Source organism: Salvelinus alpinus, chromosome 14 (genome assembly GCF_045679555.1).
Source record: "Salvelinus alpinus chromosome 14, SLU_Salpinus.1, whole genome shotgun sequence".
Lineage (NCBI taxonomy): Eukaryota > Metazoa > Chordata > Actinopteri > Salmoniformes > Salmonidae > Salvelinus > Salvelinus alpinus.
Genome location: NC_092099.1, coordinates 29,261,250 through 29,278,670, shown reverse-complemented (window position 1 = coordinate 29,278,670; position 17,421 = coordinate 29,261,250). Strand labels below are relative to the sequence as shown.

The following is a 17,421-nucleotide window of genomic DNA, read 5'->3' as shown; positions in this document are numbered from 1 at the left end:
CACTCTTCTTGAGGAGCGTTTATTTAAAACGCGCATTCAATCCCCTTGATCTCTTACACAACTAGCCCAATCATATGCTTCAATGTGCCGCGATTCACAGTGCTTTGGCAAGACATGACAATGACAGAGGTTCCGCTCGTGATGTTAAATTGCAGGCGCAGATGCTCCGATTTCAAAACGATTTGGAGCACAGTTGAAAAGTTAACACTGACTATACAATGGACTAATTAGACAAATAAAAACAGTACTTTTCAATGCTTGAGGTATAAGCGGTGTGGCGTGTGAGCGTGAGAAGATGGTCTAATGCGTGTCTCACCGCCAAAGCGTGAGAGTTGGCAGCTCTGCTGCTTTGACATCTGTGACATCTGATCGATATGCACTATATTACTGTAATGTACTGAATCTTAAATCATGTCCGTGTATTTATTTATAAAACAGTTTTACATTAAGTATCCGTTTTGAACACAGTGCCACAAGGCATATTATTGATATCCAACTTTAATCCTACCTATAGCCATCCTTAGTTAGAACACAAGGCATTGTTGAACATTAGTTCACATACAATATAGTATTCGAGAGTGGCCATAGTGTTCAGCTTTTGATCAACTTTAGATTAATTCATCCATCAGCTTTTTTATTGTCCTTTTTTGCTAGCTTGCACATAATTAAGTTTCCAAAGAACATACAGATAAGTGGCACAGACAAAACCAATGCCCCCTTCTCCCCACATCCTCCTCATCTCTCTCCTCTGTGGTTCAGAAAAATGTAACTGATGTCAACAGGATTGCAAGGGGTAAAAGGTTGTTGTTCTGCTAGACTACATCATATCTGTTTGGGGGTATTTGTTCGACCACACCCTGAATGTGCTAAATGTTTGTTCATGTCAGTTAATCTCCCATTTGAAAAGCTCAATGTGATGAAGGAGTCATCAACATCTTCCCTGTTGAGTGTGATGGCATCTCTGCAGAGCGAGATCATTACAGTCATATGGAGAGGGTTTGTTCAACACAAACACGTATAGCACATAATACAGACCATCTAAACATCTATTAGCTGGTAATGAGTGCTCACTCTGAGCCGATTAGTAATTATAAAGCCGTACCAATAATTATGTATCAACATGAAACTAGGAACATTTTGACTTAAAGTAATGTAAGGACCTCAAAGACCTGTTGGCTATTATGCCACCCGCACAGCACATTATCCAGTGTTAAATCAACACTGAACGCTAGTCCAGTGTCCATACTAATCCATACTTTTCAATGTTACATTAACACACTGCTTATTTCCCACATTGCCTTACCTTTCGAGTAAATTGTAGAGTTACCACCCATGACTGTATTTCTTAGTGGCAGAGACATGGTTGTTACATTCATCCATTTTTAGTCCTGTGGCCTTCATCGAGTGAGTTCCTCAGCAAATAGGCTATCATTCAAATTCAATTCTTAAACACAATACAGGTTTTAAAAAGGTATTACTTTGAGGGCCTAGTTTTATCCTAATACAGTGGCATGAAACTGATGGTTTTCAGGCCTGCAAGTCACATTATGATGGCTTGCAAAGTGATGTGTAATTACTATTGGAATCCAACCAGCATGGGAATATGCAACATTTGGAATATTTACTCACCTGCATTCAGAATGACTGCCGGGTTGGGAAGAATAAGAAAGGACACTATCTAAACCATTTAAACTGGAACAACCATTTCAGTAACAGATTGGATTAGTTTATTGGACAAATTAAAATCCGTGACTTGGAACAGAATGACAGTAAGAAGTATGATAACCAGTGTTTTAAAGAGTTTTGGCAGGGCACCTGCAGTTATTGCTGTTTCAGAGACTTTAAAGGCTGTGTGGCACTCTGTGGTCATGTGACAGGCGGGAGAGGAAACATGCGTCTGAGTCAACAACCGTCACCGTGTGTGGGAGAATGAGAGCGAGAGAGCTGTACAGAGGAAGTAGGGGAAGAGAGAGGGAGGGATTATTTAGTTTATTTAGGGGCTTGTTACAGTAACATCAGTAAAGGAGTCAAATGAGTATATCAGGACAGAAACAGAGAGCAGATATCAACTAAGACTTAGAGTTTGCAGGAAAGAGAAGAGAGCATTGAGAGAGTTTAAACAGTACAGTTATAACACATTGAGACAAGAGGAAACAGAATGGAACAATAATACAGCCAGTTTTAGGGTTCAGGGATAACGGTATAGTGTCCAAGGGGGGAGTTTACGATTTTGTTTTTAGGGGGGGGACAGGTGGAACGAGCAGCAGTGTCTTGAGGAGTACAGGAGTATTGTCAGGAGCCATATAGAACAACCAGAGAGATGGGAAAGACATGGATTATAGGAGTCATCTCTCTCCTGGCTGTTTCTGCAACCTGGAGCTTAGAAACAGGTTTGAGAATCTCATCACTTCATTTTGATCTCATCACTTCATTTTGTTTATCCGGTTGGTTTTGGTTAATTTTGAGAACTGTGTAAAGCAGTGGTCACCAACCTTTTCTGAGTCAAGATCACTTTCTGAATCAAAATGCAAACCGCTCTGTTTAAAAAAAACATGACTTAATAAACGTAAGCCTATTCAACATTAACTAAATAAATACAGTTCTGTATCAACAAGGTTTGTGCAGTAGGCTATAGGCCCAATATATTACCACTGCATATTGGCTATGCTTGAAATGACCTGCCAATGTTGTTCTTCTCAGACCATTTTGAAATTATATAAAAAAATGTTAGGCATATGATCACTCTGGTAATATATTATTTGTTGTATTATTGTAAATATACTGTATATATTTTTTACTGAACTAATGGCCTGAATCTAATGGTCAGTCTGAGGGGAGGGAGGGAGCAGCAGTGAGGCTGCCTGTCACCCGACTCACCGTCCCTCTGCTCTCCCTCCGCTGAGATAAAAGGCATACAGTCTTCAAACTGATGTCAAAAATCAAGTCACATTGCATTATTTCTGAATCATGCACCAATTCATGTTGTTACTCATATGACCAGAGAAAGTGAAATATTGCTTGATATCAAACAAACACAAGCTGCTAATAATAACAATGCAAGCTTATTAGAACACTTTGTTATACTGTACTCCTTCATTGCAGCTGCAGTGCTGGTTGTAGCGTGAGTGAAGTAGGGAGAACATGCATGCTATGGCTTAAATTGTTGACAACGTAAACAGGAATAACAATAACAACGTAAACAGGAACTTACTCATAAAAACAGCAGTCTCTCTCTAGTCATGGTTTTAATCGTTTTTAAATCTCACAGTATCAACTTTGCTGTGCATCCAATGCTTCTTTTTACAATCTATGGCTCAAGGTAACTGTGCAGACACGGTGATCTGAGCTATCTGATTGGCCAGTGGTAGGCCTGTAGGTGCACTTAATATACTCTTCACCTACCGCCAACAGTGCAATAAAAAAAAAAACATAAATCGGAAGTCAATTAGTTGCTTTGGGTTTTTTACAAAAATGTTTGGTGATCGACTAGGAATGCTTTGGAGATCAGTTAGTGACCACTGGTGTAAAGGGTTAAATTATTCATACAACATTCAAAGCATTTATCCATAGATACCCTAAAATAGATATGATTATATCATACAGTCAAAATATTTATTTTATGACCAAAAAATACTGATCAAAATAGATGTTTTATATTTTCCTACTGCTCTGACTAAGGAGTCCCCCGTTCTAAATTGTAAACTCTGTCGGCTGCTGGTAGAATCCCCAAGGGCTCTAGATTTCTATGGCATGTGTATCGAGAGTTCTGTTCTGACTACTCTGTTGTGGTCAAACTGAAGACAAAGTCAGTGGAACAGATTTGGGTGATTATATAAAGATGTTTTAAACAAAAGGTTCCATTTTTTTCTACCACGGGAAGGAACATGCAGCGTATCACACGCTAGAGACTTGTGTGTGTTGGTGTGGCATGGTTTACAGATTACCTAACATATTTTCCCCTGTATTTGAGAGGAGATTGATTTGAGGAAAGTGACATTACTAATCAGGCAGTGTATGGGGGTCCTGTGGGTTTCTGTAACCACCACAGAAGTTATATACTTGTCTAAAGTAAACATCAACAAGAATGAAAGAGCAGTGTGTGACCCAGAAAACATCCCACTTCAGAAACTTCAGTAACCTAGCAGTCATCCTCCCATGATATCACATCTTATGTATAACATTGGGAGGTGTTTTAAGAGCGGAAAGTTTTATGTGCTGCAATTTTTTAAAAGTAAAACACTTAACTAACAAACTGAACTTTCTAATAATGACTATAAACCTCCAACTGTTCAACTATCACTTTTTTGTAAGACACATTTTATAAGACATTGGCTTTCAGATGACCAACAAGCCACTTTTCTTCCTCTAGACTGTTTTGCTGATCAACTAAGACATGCTTTTCTATTGATTGAACTTACACTTGATGAAATCATGTTTAACTGATGATGTTGAATGCTTAACATTTTGCTAACATGATCTGCCACTAACATGCACTTTGATCATTCTCTCAGGATATAACCACAACATTTCTGTGATCTCTCACACTTCCCCTTTCCTCACCTTCGCTGTGCCTCTAGGCCTACAACACAGAGTCATTGGTAAAACATTTTTTTTTTTTTACCAAACCTGTTTAATCGCCACTAGCATGTTGCCACATTTTTTGGTCAGAGAGAGATAGGGCTTTATGTTTCAGGAGAGGAGAAAGAGGAAATGATTCAAAAAAGTTTCCTGTTCCTTGGAATGAGGCCTGATAGTCTGCATGACTCAGAGATAGGTCTGAATATCCGACATAGCCACATCAAGCTCCTCTATATATTGTATGTATTGTAAAAAGATAATGATACATATACGTAGGCCTATAATAATACTCATACAACTGTATCACACATGCATTTAATATGAAACCATTTATTCATTCACCGTCCATTTATCCAAAAGTCATTTTTATTTAAATAAGTACAATTCTTTGAAGTAGTTATTTTAATAGTATTTCTTTAGCTGCCAGGAGTGAACATTTCCACCTGGGGAATAATGCCATCTTAAAGTGCAGCAATAAGACTTGGAGTGAGATGATCTACACCATCTGGAAAATAAAACTGGATGGAATAACGTGTCAAATATCATCTAGTAATGATAACCAAAATCTGAACACATGCAATGATGGAAAAGCCATGCTCAACACATCCAGGGGTGAATCCTACCTACAGATTCCAGAGTTCTCAAAGAGAGATGAGGGAATCTACCAGTGTGAGTCGGTGTACAAAGCAGGAAGCTACGCCTCAAACATTGATGTATCACTAATAGGTAAGAAACCTTCATAGATCTGTAATGTTTAGCATGACTTCTGTGTGCTTTCATTTCTCTATATTGCAAAATACAAAATACATGTGTTGTTCTCAATATGCCTATTTCCCCCCTCTTCCCCCTGTGTGCAGCCCCTCCCAGTGTTTCTGCCTGGCTAGAGTGGGAGGGCAGTAGGCAGGTGGCTGTGTGTTTGGCTGAAGGGGGGAAACCAGCTGCCTCCATCTGCTGGAGTGAAACATGGAACTCTACTTCAACCACCACATTGAACCTAGATGGCTTCAACACAGTAGAGAGTCGATTGGTCCTGCCCGAGGGGATTGCTATGGGCAACCTGACTTGTGCTGTCATACATCCCTCCTGGGAGGAGGTGCATATGGTGACACCAGGTATAGACTGACTGTTTAGAATTTAGAAGGACACTGTATTTAGAAGGACACTGTATGACTAATATCTCACTCTTTTAGAATAGGAGTGAACATCGTAGCTTTTTTAGTCAATAAAATCTTTCAGAGTCTATTGACAGAGTTTACTAGATTGAGTGTAAATGAAATAGGATGGGATGATGGTAACCCACTGGGCACAAGCTGGTTGAATCAACGTTGTTTCAGAGTCATTTGTCAACGTATTGTGACGTGGAATCTACATGGAAAATACATTGGATTTGAAAAAAGTAATCAACTTGTTTTGAGGGTGGAATTTCAACCATAGAATCCCCAAGTGCTCTAGTCATCATTGTAACCAATTTTCAGCATAAACAAACCTTGTATTAAAATATGTTGAATATGTACCTTTGAAACAATGTCAGATCTTCAACGTTATGTCCACTATCAGAAAAAAAACTAAAGGCTGGGCAGCACCTACTGCAGAGTTGATCCATCTAACATCTATTAATTTTGTCTCCCATCCAGGGTTTTAACCAAACCCAGGCTTGCTTAAGCTTTGATATTTGCCATTGACTACTACCAATGTGCTACTGTGAGAATGATTATAAGGAGATCTCTTCATAACTAAATATTTTCATTGTTGATATCAGTCATTCCAAAGGATAGGCGTGACAGAGCAAATGAAATGTAACCATACTTTATACGTTATACACTGTATCATAAAAAAATAGATTTAGGCATATACAGTGGGGAGAACAAGTATTTGATACACTGCCGATTTTGCAGGTTTTCCTACTTACAAAGCATGTAGAGGTCTGTAATTTTTATCATAGGTACACTTCAACTGTGAGAGACGGAATCTAAAACAAAAATCCAGAAAATCACATTGTATGATTTTTAAGTAATTCATTTGCATTTTATTGCATGACATAAGTATTTGATCACCTACCAACCAGTAAGAATTCCGGCTCTCACAGACCTGTTAGTTTTTCTTTAAGAAGCCCTCCTGTTCTCCACTCATTACCTGTATTAACTGCACCTGTTTGAACTCGTTACCTGTATAAAAGACACCTGTCCACACACTCAATCAAACAGACTCCAACCTCTCCACAATGGCCAAGACCAGAGAGCTGTGTAAGGACATCAGGGATAAAATTGTAGACCTGCACAAGGCTGGGATGGGCTACAGGACAATAGGCAAGCAGCTTGGTGAGAAGGCAACAACTGTTGGCGCAATTATTAGAAAATAGAAGAAAATAGAAGAAGTTCAAGATGATGGTCAATCACCCTCGGTCTGGGGCTCCATGCAAGATCTCACCTCGTGGGGCATCAATGATCATGAGGAAGGTGAGGGATCAGCCCAGAACTACACGGCAGGACCTGGTCAATGACCTGAAGAGAGCTGGGACCACAGTCTCAAAGAAAACCATTAGTAACACACTACGCCGTCATGGATTAAAATCCTGCAGCGCACACAAGGTCCCCCTGCTCAAGCAGGCGCATGTCCAGGCCCGTCTGAAGTTTGCCAATGACCATCTGGATGATCCAGAGGAGGAATGGGAGAAGGTCATGTGGTCTGATGATTCAAAACTAGAGCTTTTTGGTCTAAACTCCACTCGCCGTGTTTGGAGGAAGAAGAAGGATGAGTACAACCCCAAGAACACCATCCCAACCGTGAAGCATGGAGGTGGAAACATCATTCTTTGGGGATGCTTTTCTGCAAAGGGGACAGGACGACTGCACCGTATTGAGGGGAGGATGGATGGGGCCATGTATTGCGAGATCTTAGCCAACAACCTCCTTCCCTCAGTAAGAGCATTGATGATGGGTCGTGGCTGGGTCTTCCAGCATGACAACGACCCGAAACACACAGCCAGGGCAACTAAGGAGTGGCTCCGTAAGAAGTATCTCAAGGTCCTGGAGTGGCCTAGCCAGTCTCCAGACCTGAACCCAATAGAAAATCTTTGGAGGGAGCTGAAAGTCCGTATTGCCCAGAGACAGCCCCGAAACCTGAAGGATCTGGAGAAGGTCTGTATGGAGGAGTGGGCCAAAATCCCTGCTGCAGTGTGTGCAAACCTGGTCAAGAACTACAGGAAACGTATGATCTCTGTAATTGCAAACAAAGGATTCTGTACCAAATATTAAGTTCTGCTTTTCTGATGTATCAAATACTTATGTCATGCAATAAAATGCTAATTAATTACTTAAAAATAATCATACAATGTGATTTTCGGGATTTTTGTTTTAGGTTCCGTCTCTCACAGTTGAAGTGTACCTATGATAAAAATTACAGACCTCTACATGCTTTGTAAGTAGGAAAATCGGCAAAATCGGCAGTGTATCAAATACTTGTTCTCCCCACTGTATATATTGTATAGCATTTGCAAAGTCATCAACAGCTATTGTTTCAATGCAACCCAGCGTTAAACAAAAAATAGACAATACATATAGGCCTAGGGTTTCAATCTTGGTTTGATTTCAAATTGAATCATTAATGTGTTGGATTCACGTCTCCATCTCAACCAAAAATCAAAGTTAAAGAATTTGACTATATCAAATTAAACTTTAAATGCACTTTAAATAAAGTTTGATTAGATTTAGTCCTTTTCTTTAACTTCGATTCCTGTTTGAGATGGAGACATGGACCCAACATATCAATTATACCTTTGTAGACCTACTGGAATTAAAGACAGACCTTGGGCATTATTCAATTTGTAAAGCTGAAGCGTTATCCACTCTGCACTATAATTTTTTATGTAATTTCCGATTGAGCCAACATATGCAGTGCTTCCTTTGCAATCTCAGCTAAAGTGGGAACATTGCCTCTAAATTTCAATCGCGCTGTAAAGCTGAACTTCCACAATGCGGATTGAATAGAGCCCTAAGTCAGTGGCACAAAATATACACTGCCTTTGGTAAGTATTCAGACCCCTTGACTTTTTCCACATTTTGTTACGTTACAGACTTTTCCTAAAATAGATTAAATAAAAGAAAATCCTCTGCAATACCCCATAATGATGTTGCTAAAACAGAAATGTATTAAAAATAAAAAGTATTCAGACCTTTTGCTATGAGACTCGAAATTGAGCTCAGGCGAATCCTGTCTCCATTGATCATCCTTGAGATGTTTCTACTACTTGATTGGAGTCCACCTGTGGTAAATTCAATTGTTTGGACATAATTTGGAAAGGCACACACCTGTCTATATGAGGTTTCACAGTTGACAGTGAATGTCAGACAAAAACCAAGCCATGAGGTCAAAGAATTGCCCGTAGACCTCCAAGAAAGGATCGTGTCGAGGCACAGATCTGGGGAAGGGTACCAAAACATTTCTGAAGCATTGAAAGTCCCCAAGAAGACAGTGGCCTCCATCATTCTTAAATGGAAGATGTTTGGAACCACTAAGACTTCCTAGAGCTGGCCGCTCGGCCAAACTGAGCAATCGGGGGAGGGAGGGCCTTAGGTGAACAAGATCCCAATGGTCACTCTGACAGAGCTCTAGAGTTCCTTTGTGGAGATGAGAGAACTTTCCAGAAGGACAACCATCTCTGCAGCACTCAACCAATCAGGCCTTTATGGTAGAGTGGCCAGACAGAAGCCACTTCTCAGTTAAAGGCACATGACAGCCCGCTTGGAGTTTGCCAAAAGGCACCTAAAGACTCTCAGACCATGAGAAACAAGATTATCTCGTCTGATGAAAGCAAGATTGAACTCTTTGGCCTGAATGCCAAGAGTCACTTCTGGAGGAAACCTGGCACTATCCCTACGGTGAAGCATGGTGGTGGCAGCATCATGCTGTGGGGATGTTTGTCAGTGGCAGAGACTGGGAGACTAGTCAAGATCGAGGCAAAGATGAACAGAGCAAAGCACAGAGAGAGATCCTTAATGAAAATCTGCTCCAGAGCGCTCAGGACCTCAGACTAGGGCGAAGTTTCACCTTCCAACAGGACAAAGACCCTAAGCACACAGCCAAGACAAAGCAGGAATGGCTATGGGACAAGTCTCTGAATGTCCTTGAGTGGCCCAGCCAGAGCCCGAACTTGAACCCGATCGAATATCTATGGAAAGATCTGAAAATAGCTATGCAGCAACACCTCCCATCCAACTTGACAGAGCTTGAGAGGATCTGCAGAGAAGAATGGGAAAAACTCCCCAATTACAGGTGTGCCAATTTTGTAGCGTCATACGTAAGAAGACTTGAGGCTGTAATCGTTGCCAAAGGAGCTTCAACAAAGTACTGAATATGTCATTTTTTTTAATTTTAGAAATTAGCAAAAAAATTACATTTTTGCTTTGTCTTTATGGTGTATTGGGTGTACAGTAGATGTATGAGAGGAAAAACAAGTTAATCAATTGTAGAATAAGGCTGTAACCTAACAAAATGTATAAAAAAGTCAAGGGGTCTGAATACCCCTCAAATGTTGCGTTGACAACCAAACACAATTCACTTTTGCAATACAGTAAATAGCCTATTAAATTGTTGACAGGTTAACAAATTATATGTTGGATTTACGTCCCCAAATAAACCAAAAATAATAGTTAAAGAATAGAATTAAGCCAGTTGCTCAGATGAAACTATCCATTCTTTAGATTTTCTTTAAATCAAATCAAATGTTATTTGTCACATGCGCCGAATACAACAGGTGTAGACCTTACAGTGACATGCTTATTTACAAGCCCTTAACCAACAATGCAGTTTTAAGAAAAATACCACCCCCCACAAGAAAAAAAAAAAAGTTACAAATAATTAAAGAGCAGCAGTAAAATAACAATAGCGAGGCTACATACTGTATTGGGGGTACCGGTACAGAGTCAATGTGCGGGGGGCACCGGTAAGTCGAGGTAATTGAGGTAGTATGTACATGTAGGTAGAGTTATTAAAATTACTATGCATAGATAATAACAGAGAGTAGCAGCGTAAAAGAGGGTGGCAATGCAAATAGCAGAGAGAACAGTCTATGACTAGGGTGACTGGAGTCTTTGACAATTTTTAGGGCCTTCCTCTGACACCGCCTGGTATAGAGGTCCTGGATGGCAGAAAGCTTGGTCCCAAATCAAATCAAATCAAATCAAATGTTATTTGTCACATACACATGGTTAGCATATGTTAATGTGAGTGTAGCAAAATGCTTGTGCTTCTAGTTCCGACCATGCAGTAATATCGAACAGGTAATCTAACCTAACAATTTCACAACAACTACCTTATACACACAAGTGTAAAGGAATGAATAAGAATATGTACATAAAAATATATGAATGAGTGATGGCTGAACGGCATAGGCAAGATGCAGTAGATGATAGAGTACAGTATATACATATGAGATGAGTAATGTAGGGTTTGAAAACATTATGTAAAGTGACATTGTTTAAAGTGGCTAGTGATACATTTATTACATACATTTTTTCATTATTAAAGTGGCTAGAGATGAGTCAGTATGTTGACAGCAGCCACTCAATGTTAGTGATGGCTGTTTAACAGTCTGATGGCCTTGAGATAGAAGCTGTTTTTCAGTCTCTCGGTCCCCGCTTTGATGCACCTGTACTGACCTCGCCTTCTGGATGATAGTGTGGTGAACAGGCAGTGGCTCGGGTGGTAGTTGTCCTTGATGATCTTTTTGGCCTTCCTGTGACATCGGGTGGTGTAGGTGTCCTGGAGGGCCGGTAGTTTGCCCCCGGTGATGCGTTGTGCAGACCTCACTACCCTCTGGAGAGCCTTACGGTTGTGGGCGGAGCAGTTGCCGTACCAGGCAATGATACAACCCGACAGGATGCTCTCGATTGTGCATCTGTAAAAGTTTGTAAGTGTTTTTGGTGACAAGCCGAATTTCTTCAGCCTCCTGGGGTTGAAGAGGCGCTGCTGCGCCTTCTTCACCACGCTGTCTGTGTGGGTGGACCATTTCAGTTTGTCAGTGATGTGTATGCCGAGGAACTTTCCACCTTCTCCACTACTGTCCCGTCGATGTGGATAGGGGGCTGCTCCTTCTGCTGTTTCCTGAAGTCCATGATCATCTCCTTTGTTTTGTTGACATTGAGTGTGAGGTTATTTTCCTGACACCACACTCCGAGGGCCCTCACCTCCTCCCTGTAGGCCGTCTCGTTGTTGTTGGAAATCAAGAGGGCCACCATTGTTCCTGTTCCCAAGAAAGTGAAGGTAACTGAGCTAAATGACTATGTACTGGGCTGTGCTCTCTACCATCTGTAGTGCCTTAAGTTCGGAGACTGAGCAGGTGCCATACCAGGCAGTGATGAAACCAGTCAGGATGCTCTCGATGGTGCAGTTGTAGAACCTTTTGAAGATCTGAGGACCCATGCCAAAACTTTTCAGTCTCTTGAGGTTTTGTCATGCCCTCTTCACAACTGTCTTGGTGTGCTTGGACCATGTTAGTTTGTTGGTGATGTGGATGCCAAGGAACTTGAAGCTTTCAACCTGCTCCACTACAGCCCCGTCGATGACAATGGGAGCGTGCTCGGTCCTCCTTTTCCTGTAGTCCACAATCATCATCGTCCACAAGGCACCCCGATCTCTTTCTGCGAAACCTCCGTCTCTTTCTCCTGAGAATGACGGGGGTGAGGGCCTGTTCGGGTGTCTGGAGTAAATCTCTCCCGTCCGCCTCATTAACCTTTCTAGGGTAGGGGGCAGTGTTTAGACGCCCGGATGAAAAGCGTGCCCAAAGTAAACTGAGATAGGATATGCATGGTAGTATTGGATAGAAAACACTCTAAAGTTTCCAAAACTGTTAAAATAATGTCTGAGTATAACAGAACTGATATGGCAGGCGAAAACCTGAGGAGAATCCATCCAGGAAGTGGCATTCTTTTGAATTTAGTGTTTTTCCATTGAAAGCCTATCCACCATATAAATGGATGGGACCTAGATTGCAGTTCCTATGTCTTCCACTAGATGTCAAGAGTCTTTAGACATTGTTTCAGGCTTTTATTCTGAAAAATGAGTAAGAATGAGACCATTTTCTGAGTGGTCGCTTGAATGAACAAGAGCTTTTTGAGCGCACGACCGGGGGCGTGCGACCGGGAGCACGCCCCCCGTTATTTTTCCTTTGTATTGAATACGCCATTGTCCAGTTAAAATATTATTGATTATAAAGACAATAGACACCCTGATGATTAATAAAAAACATTGTTAGACATGTTTCGACGAACTTTACCAGTACTATTTGGATCTATTCGTCTGCCTGTTGTGACCGCCATTGAGCCAGTGGATTACTGAACAAAACGCACCAACAGAACTGAGTTGTTTTGGATATAAAGAGGTACTTTACCGAACAAACAAACATTCATTGTGTAACATGGAGTCTTGTGAGTGCAAACATATGAAGATCATCAAAGGTAAGTGGTTAATTTGATTGATATTTCAAACTTTTGTGACTAATCTACTTGGCTGGAAAATGTTTGTATGCTTTTGTAAGCAGGGCGCTGTCCTCAGATAATCGCATGGTATGCTTTCGCCGTAAAGCCTTTTTGAAATCTGACACAGCGGCTGGATTAACAGGAAGTTCATCTTTAAGCCGATGTATAACACTTGTATATTTTATGAATGTTTATTATGAGTATTTCTGTATTTTGAATTTGGCACTCTGCAATTTCACCGGATGTTGGCCAGGTGGGACTCTAGCGTCGCACCTACCCTAGAGATGCGACTTTTTAATTTAATTATTCGTCCAGTTCAAGGTGAGTAATCGCTGTTCTGATATCCAGAAGCTATTTTCGGTCATAAGAGACGGTAGCAGCAACATTATGTACCAAATATGTTACAAACAATGCGAAAAAACAAACAAAATAGCAAGGTTGGTGAAGAGCCCATAAAATGGAAGCCCTCCCCTGGTTGCGTTGGCAATCAAACACTATTCAATATAACTATACAGTAAATACATAGCATACAGTTAAGGCTGTCTTACAAACTAATGTAGGCCTAACAGTATTTATTCAACCTTAAAATGAGTAGTACATCCATTGCCTACTGTAGCCTAACTATAAATATATTCTTACGTAATCATAGAAAGCGTGCATGATCGAGATAGCATGCAAAGATCACAGGTCTGTGGAGATCTTCACAATTGCTATAATAATCTGGGCAGAATCTCACACAGCAATAATCACTTGCACTGTGTACTTTTGTATAAATACAAAATATCTGACATTGTATTCCCATTTAAATGGTTGAAAGCGCAGTGATAACACATTTAGATGACAACGAAACCAAAAATCAGATACAGTGGGGCAAAAAAGTATTTAGTCAGCCACCAATTGTGCAAGTTCTCCCACTTAAAAAGATGAGAGAGGCCTGTAATTTTCATCATAGGTACACTTCAACTATGACAGACAAAATGAGAAAGGAAAATCCAGAAAATCACATTGTAGGATTTTTTATGAATTTATTTGCAAATTATGGTGGAAAATAAGTATTTGGTCACCTACAAACAAGCAAGATTTCTGGCTCTCACAGACCTGTAACTTCTTCTTTAAGATGCTCCTCTGTCCTCCACTCGTTACCTGTATTAATGGCACCTGTTTGAACTTGTTACCAGTATAAAAGCCCCCTGTCCACAACCTCAAACAGTCACACTCCAAACTCCACTATGGCCAAGACCAAAGAGCTGTCAAAGGACACCAGAAACAAAATTGTAGACCTGCACCAGGCTGGGAAGACTGAATCTGCAATAGGTAAGCAGCTTGGTTTGAAGAAATCAACTGTGGGAGCAATTATTAGGAAATGGAAGACATACAAGACCACTGCTAATCTCCCTCGATCTGGGGCTCCACGCAAGATCTCACCCCGTGGGGTCAAAATGATCACAAGAACGGTGAGCAAAAATCCCAGAACCACACGGGGGGACCTAGTGAATGACCTGCAGAGAGCTGGGACCAAAGTAACAAAGCCTACCATCAGTAACACACTACGCCGCCAGTGACTCAAATCCTGCAGTGCCAGACGTGTCCCCCTGCTTAAGCCAGTACATGTCCAGGCCCGTCTGAAGTTTGCTAGAGAGCATTTGGATGATCCAGAAGAAGATTGGGAGAATGTCAGATGAAACCCAAAAATATATTTTTTGGTAAAAACTCAACTCGTTGTGTTTGGAGGACAAAGAATGCTGAGTTGCATCCAAAGAACACCATACCTACTGTGAAGCATGGGGGTGGAAACATCATGCTTTGGGGCTGTTTTTCTGCAAAGGGACCAGGACGACTCATCCGTGTAAAGGAAAGAATGAATGGGGCCATGTATCGTGAGATTTTGAGTGAAAACCTCCTTCCATCAGCAAGGGCATTGAAGATGAAACATGGCTGGGTCTTTCAGCATGACAATGATCCCAAACACACCGCCCGGGCAACGAAGGAGTGGCTTCGTAAGAAGCATTTCAAGGTCCTGGAGTGGCCTAGCCAGTCTCCAGATCTCAACCCCATAGAAAATCTTTGGAGGGAGTTGAAAGTCCGTGTTGCCCAGCAACAGCCCCAAAACATCACTGCTCTAGAGGAGATCTGCATGGAGGAATGGGCCAAAATACCAGCAACACTGTGTGAAAACCTTGTGAAGACTTACAGAAAACGTTTGACGTCTGTCATTGCCAACAAAGGGTATATAACAAAGTATTGAGATAAACTTTTGTTATTGACCAAATACTTATTTTCCACCATCATTTGCAAATAAATTCATAAAAAATCCTACAATGTGATTTTCTGGATTTTATTTTCTCATTTTGTCTGTCATAGTTGAAGTGTACCTATGATGAAAATTACAGGCCTCTCTCATCTTTTTAAGTGGGAGAACTTGCACAATTGGTGGCTGACTAAATACTTTTTTGCCCCACTGTATTGTTTTCCATTGGAATTTGGTTGTGCTTTTAGATGGTTAAAAGCATAGTGATAACACATTGGGTATTCATCAAACTAATCGCTGTCTTTTTGAGTAGGTGAATAATCGTTGAAATCTCATTGATCAACATCTCAACCAAATATTACCCAAATTTCCATGTTGAAATTACGTGGTGTGCCCAGTGGGAAATGTATTCTGATTCTGATTATTTATCATTTTCTCTCCCTGTCAGGAGTCGTCATACCCTGGCGATTAGTCATAATCTCCATGGGAACTATAAGCTTCATCATGGCTATTCTGGGGGGTTTATACTTCACACGAAAACACCCCTGCAGAATTAGGTATGAATATTCATTATTCTAATGATTTTGATATTTTATGATAAAAATGATTTGGTTCAATGTTATTGCTTGTATAATAAAGAGCTTTATCTGTGTATTCACAGTCCCGAGGCTCCTCCGGTATGTATGAGCTATATCCTACATTGTGTTACGCTACATTACCTTAATACCTGTATGTTTTGCGTAGATAGCAGTTTACTGTAAATAGTGATGAGTATGTTTCTCTCTCAGTCACAGGACTATGTGGAGGAAGTAGAACCCTACGCCATCTATACACAAAGTGTCAATTTAATCTACAACTCCTCTGCAGACCTGTTCACATAACACACACACACACCTCTGCACGCCACTCTGAGAACATTGAGGTTGAAGAAACTGATCCAGTAAACAGGGGAATGATGGAGGACATGACACAGGGCTTCTGTTACAAAAGGAAAACCTCACAGATCTGATCACTCCTGACTGACGTGAGAAAATGGCCAAAAACAGACTTTTCTACAACCAAAGAGATGTGGGCAGATGAGAGATGCTCTTTCCAGTTTAGCATTTTCATAACGAGAACTATGACTTGCTGTGTAGTCAGCACAACTGTATACCACTGCTCTCATAACACACGTTTGACTGTTCCCACACTCCTGTCATCTGCAAATCATGGGGAAGAGTGCAATATTGAGATGTTTAATCAAAATCTCAATTTATATAATACTGATGTGTAATTACAGAGTTTTTGTTGAGTGTGTATTTATGATTGAATTTAGATATCAAGTTTATTATATAATAAAAACAGATTCTTTACATTTGAAACCTACATCCAGAGTTAATGGGGAAAGGATTTGAAGTACACACAACATTCTCTGTGGTTACATTCATGAGACAAAAGTTTGACTCTGAGAACTAAGATAACAACTAAACTTTTGAATTTAATCAATTGCTTTTGAGTTGGAAAACGTGTGTTTGCAGTGGTGGAAAAAGTACTCAAATGTCATACTTGAGTAAAACTAAAGATACCTTAATAGAAAACGACTCAAGTAAAAGTGAAAGCCACCCAGTAAAATACTACTTGAGTAAAAGTCTAAAAGTTTTTGGTTTTAAATAGACTTAAGTATCAAAATTAAAAGTAAAAGTATTAATAATTTCAAATTGCTTATATTATGCAAACCAGGGGCACACTCCAACAATCAGGCATTAATTTACAAACAAAGCATTTTTGTTTAGCGAGTTCCGCTAGATCAGAGGCAGTAGGGTGTCAGGGAAAATGTATGGAGTAAAAAGTGCATTATTTTCTTTAGGAATCTAGTGAAGTAAAGGTTGTCAAAAATATAAATAGTAAAGTAAAGTACAGATACCCCCCAAAACTACTTAATTAAGCAGTACTTTAAAGTATTTTTACTTAAGTACTTTACACTACTGTATGTTTGTTTGTATTGGTCAATTTCATAGGATGTGACATGATACAGTATACTCACAGACAGAATGGGGTACCCCAGAAACAACACAGGGGCTATAAAGCTGAAACATCTGTCTAGAAAGTTTTCTCATCATCAAATATGGGAGTGAGAGAAAG

General features: G+C 40.3%; 1 protein-coding gene across 2 annotated transcripts; it reads left to right on the top strand.

The window, feature by feature from the left end:
- Positions 1-1,962: 1,962 nt before the first annotated feature.
- On the top strand, positions 1,963-17,136 carry LOC139538717 (cell surface glycoprotein CD200 receptor 1-A-like). 2 transcript variants are annotated; one of them, XM_071341100.1, is made up of 7 exons: positions 1,963-2,390; positions 4,512-4,598; positions 4,999-5,304; positions 5,436-5,690; positions 15,749-15,857; positions 15,962-15,977; positions 16,089-17,136. In XM_071341100.1, the coding sequence occupies exons 1-7, from the start codon at positions 2,321-2,323 to the stop codon at positions 16,179-16,181; spliced, it is 936 nt and encodes a 311-aa protein (XP_071197201.1). In that variant the 5' UTR covers positions 1,963-2,320; the 3' UTR covers positions 16,182-17,136. The 2 variants fall into 2 exon arrangements, with proteins under 2 accessions (XP_071197201.1, XP_071197202.1); XM_071341101.1 differs by lacking the exon at positions 4,512-4,598 and having other exon boundaries at positions 1,994-2,390; positions 16,089-17,130.
- Positions 17,137-17,421: the final 285 nt, after the last annotated feature.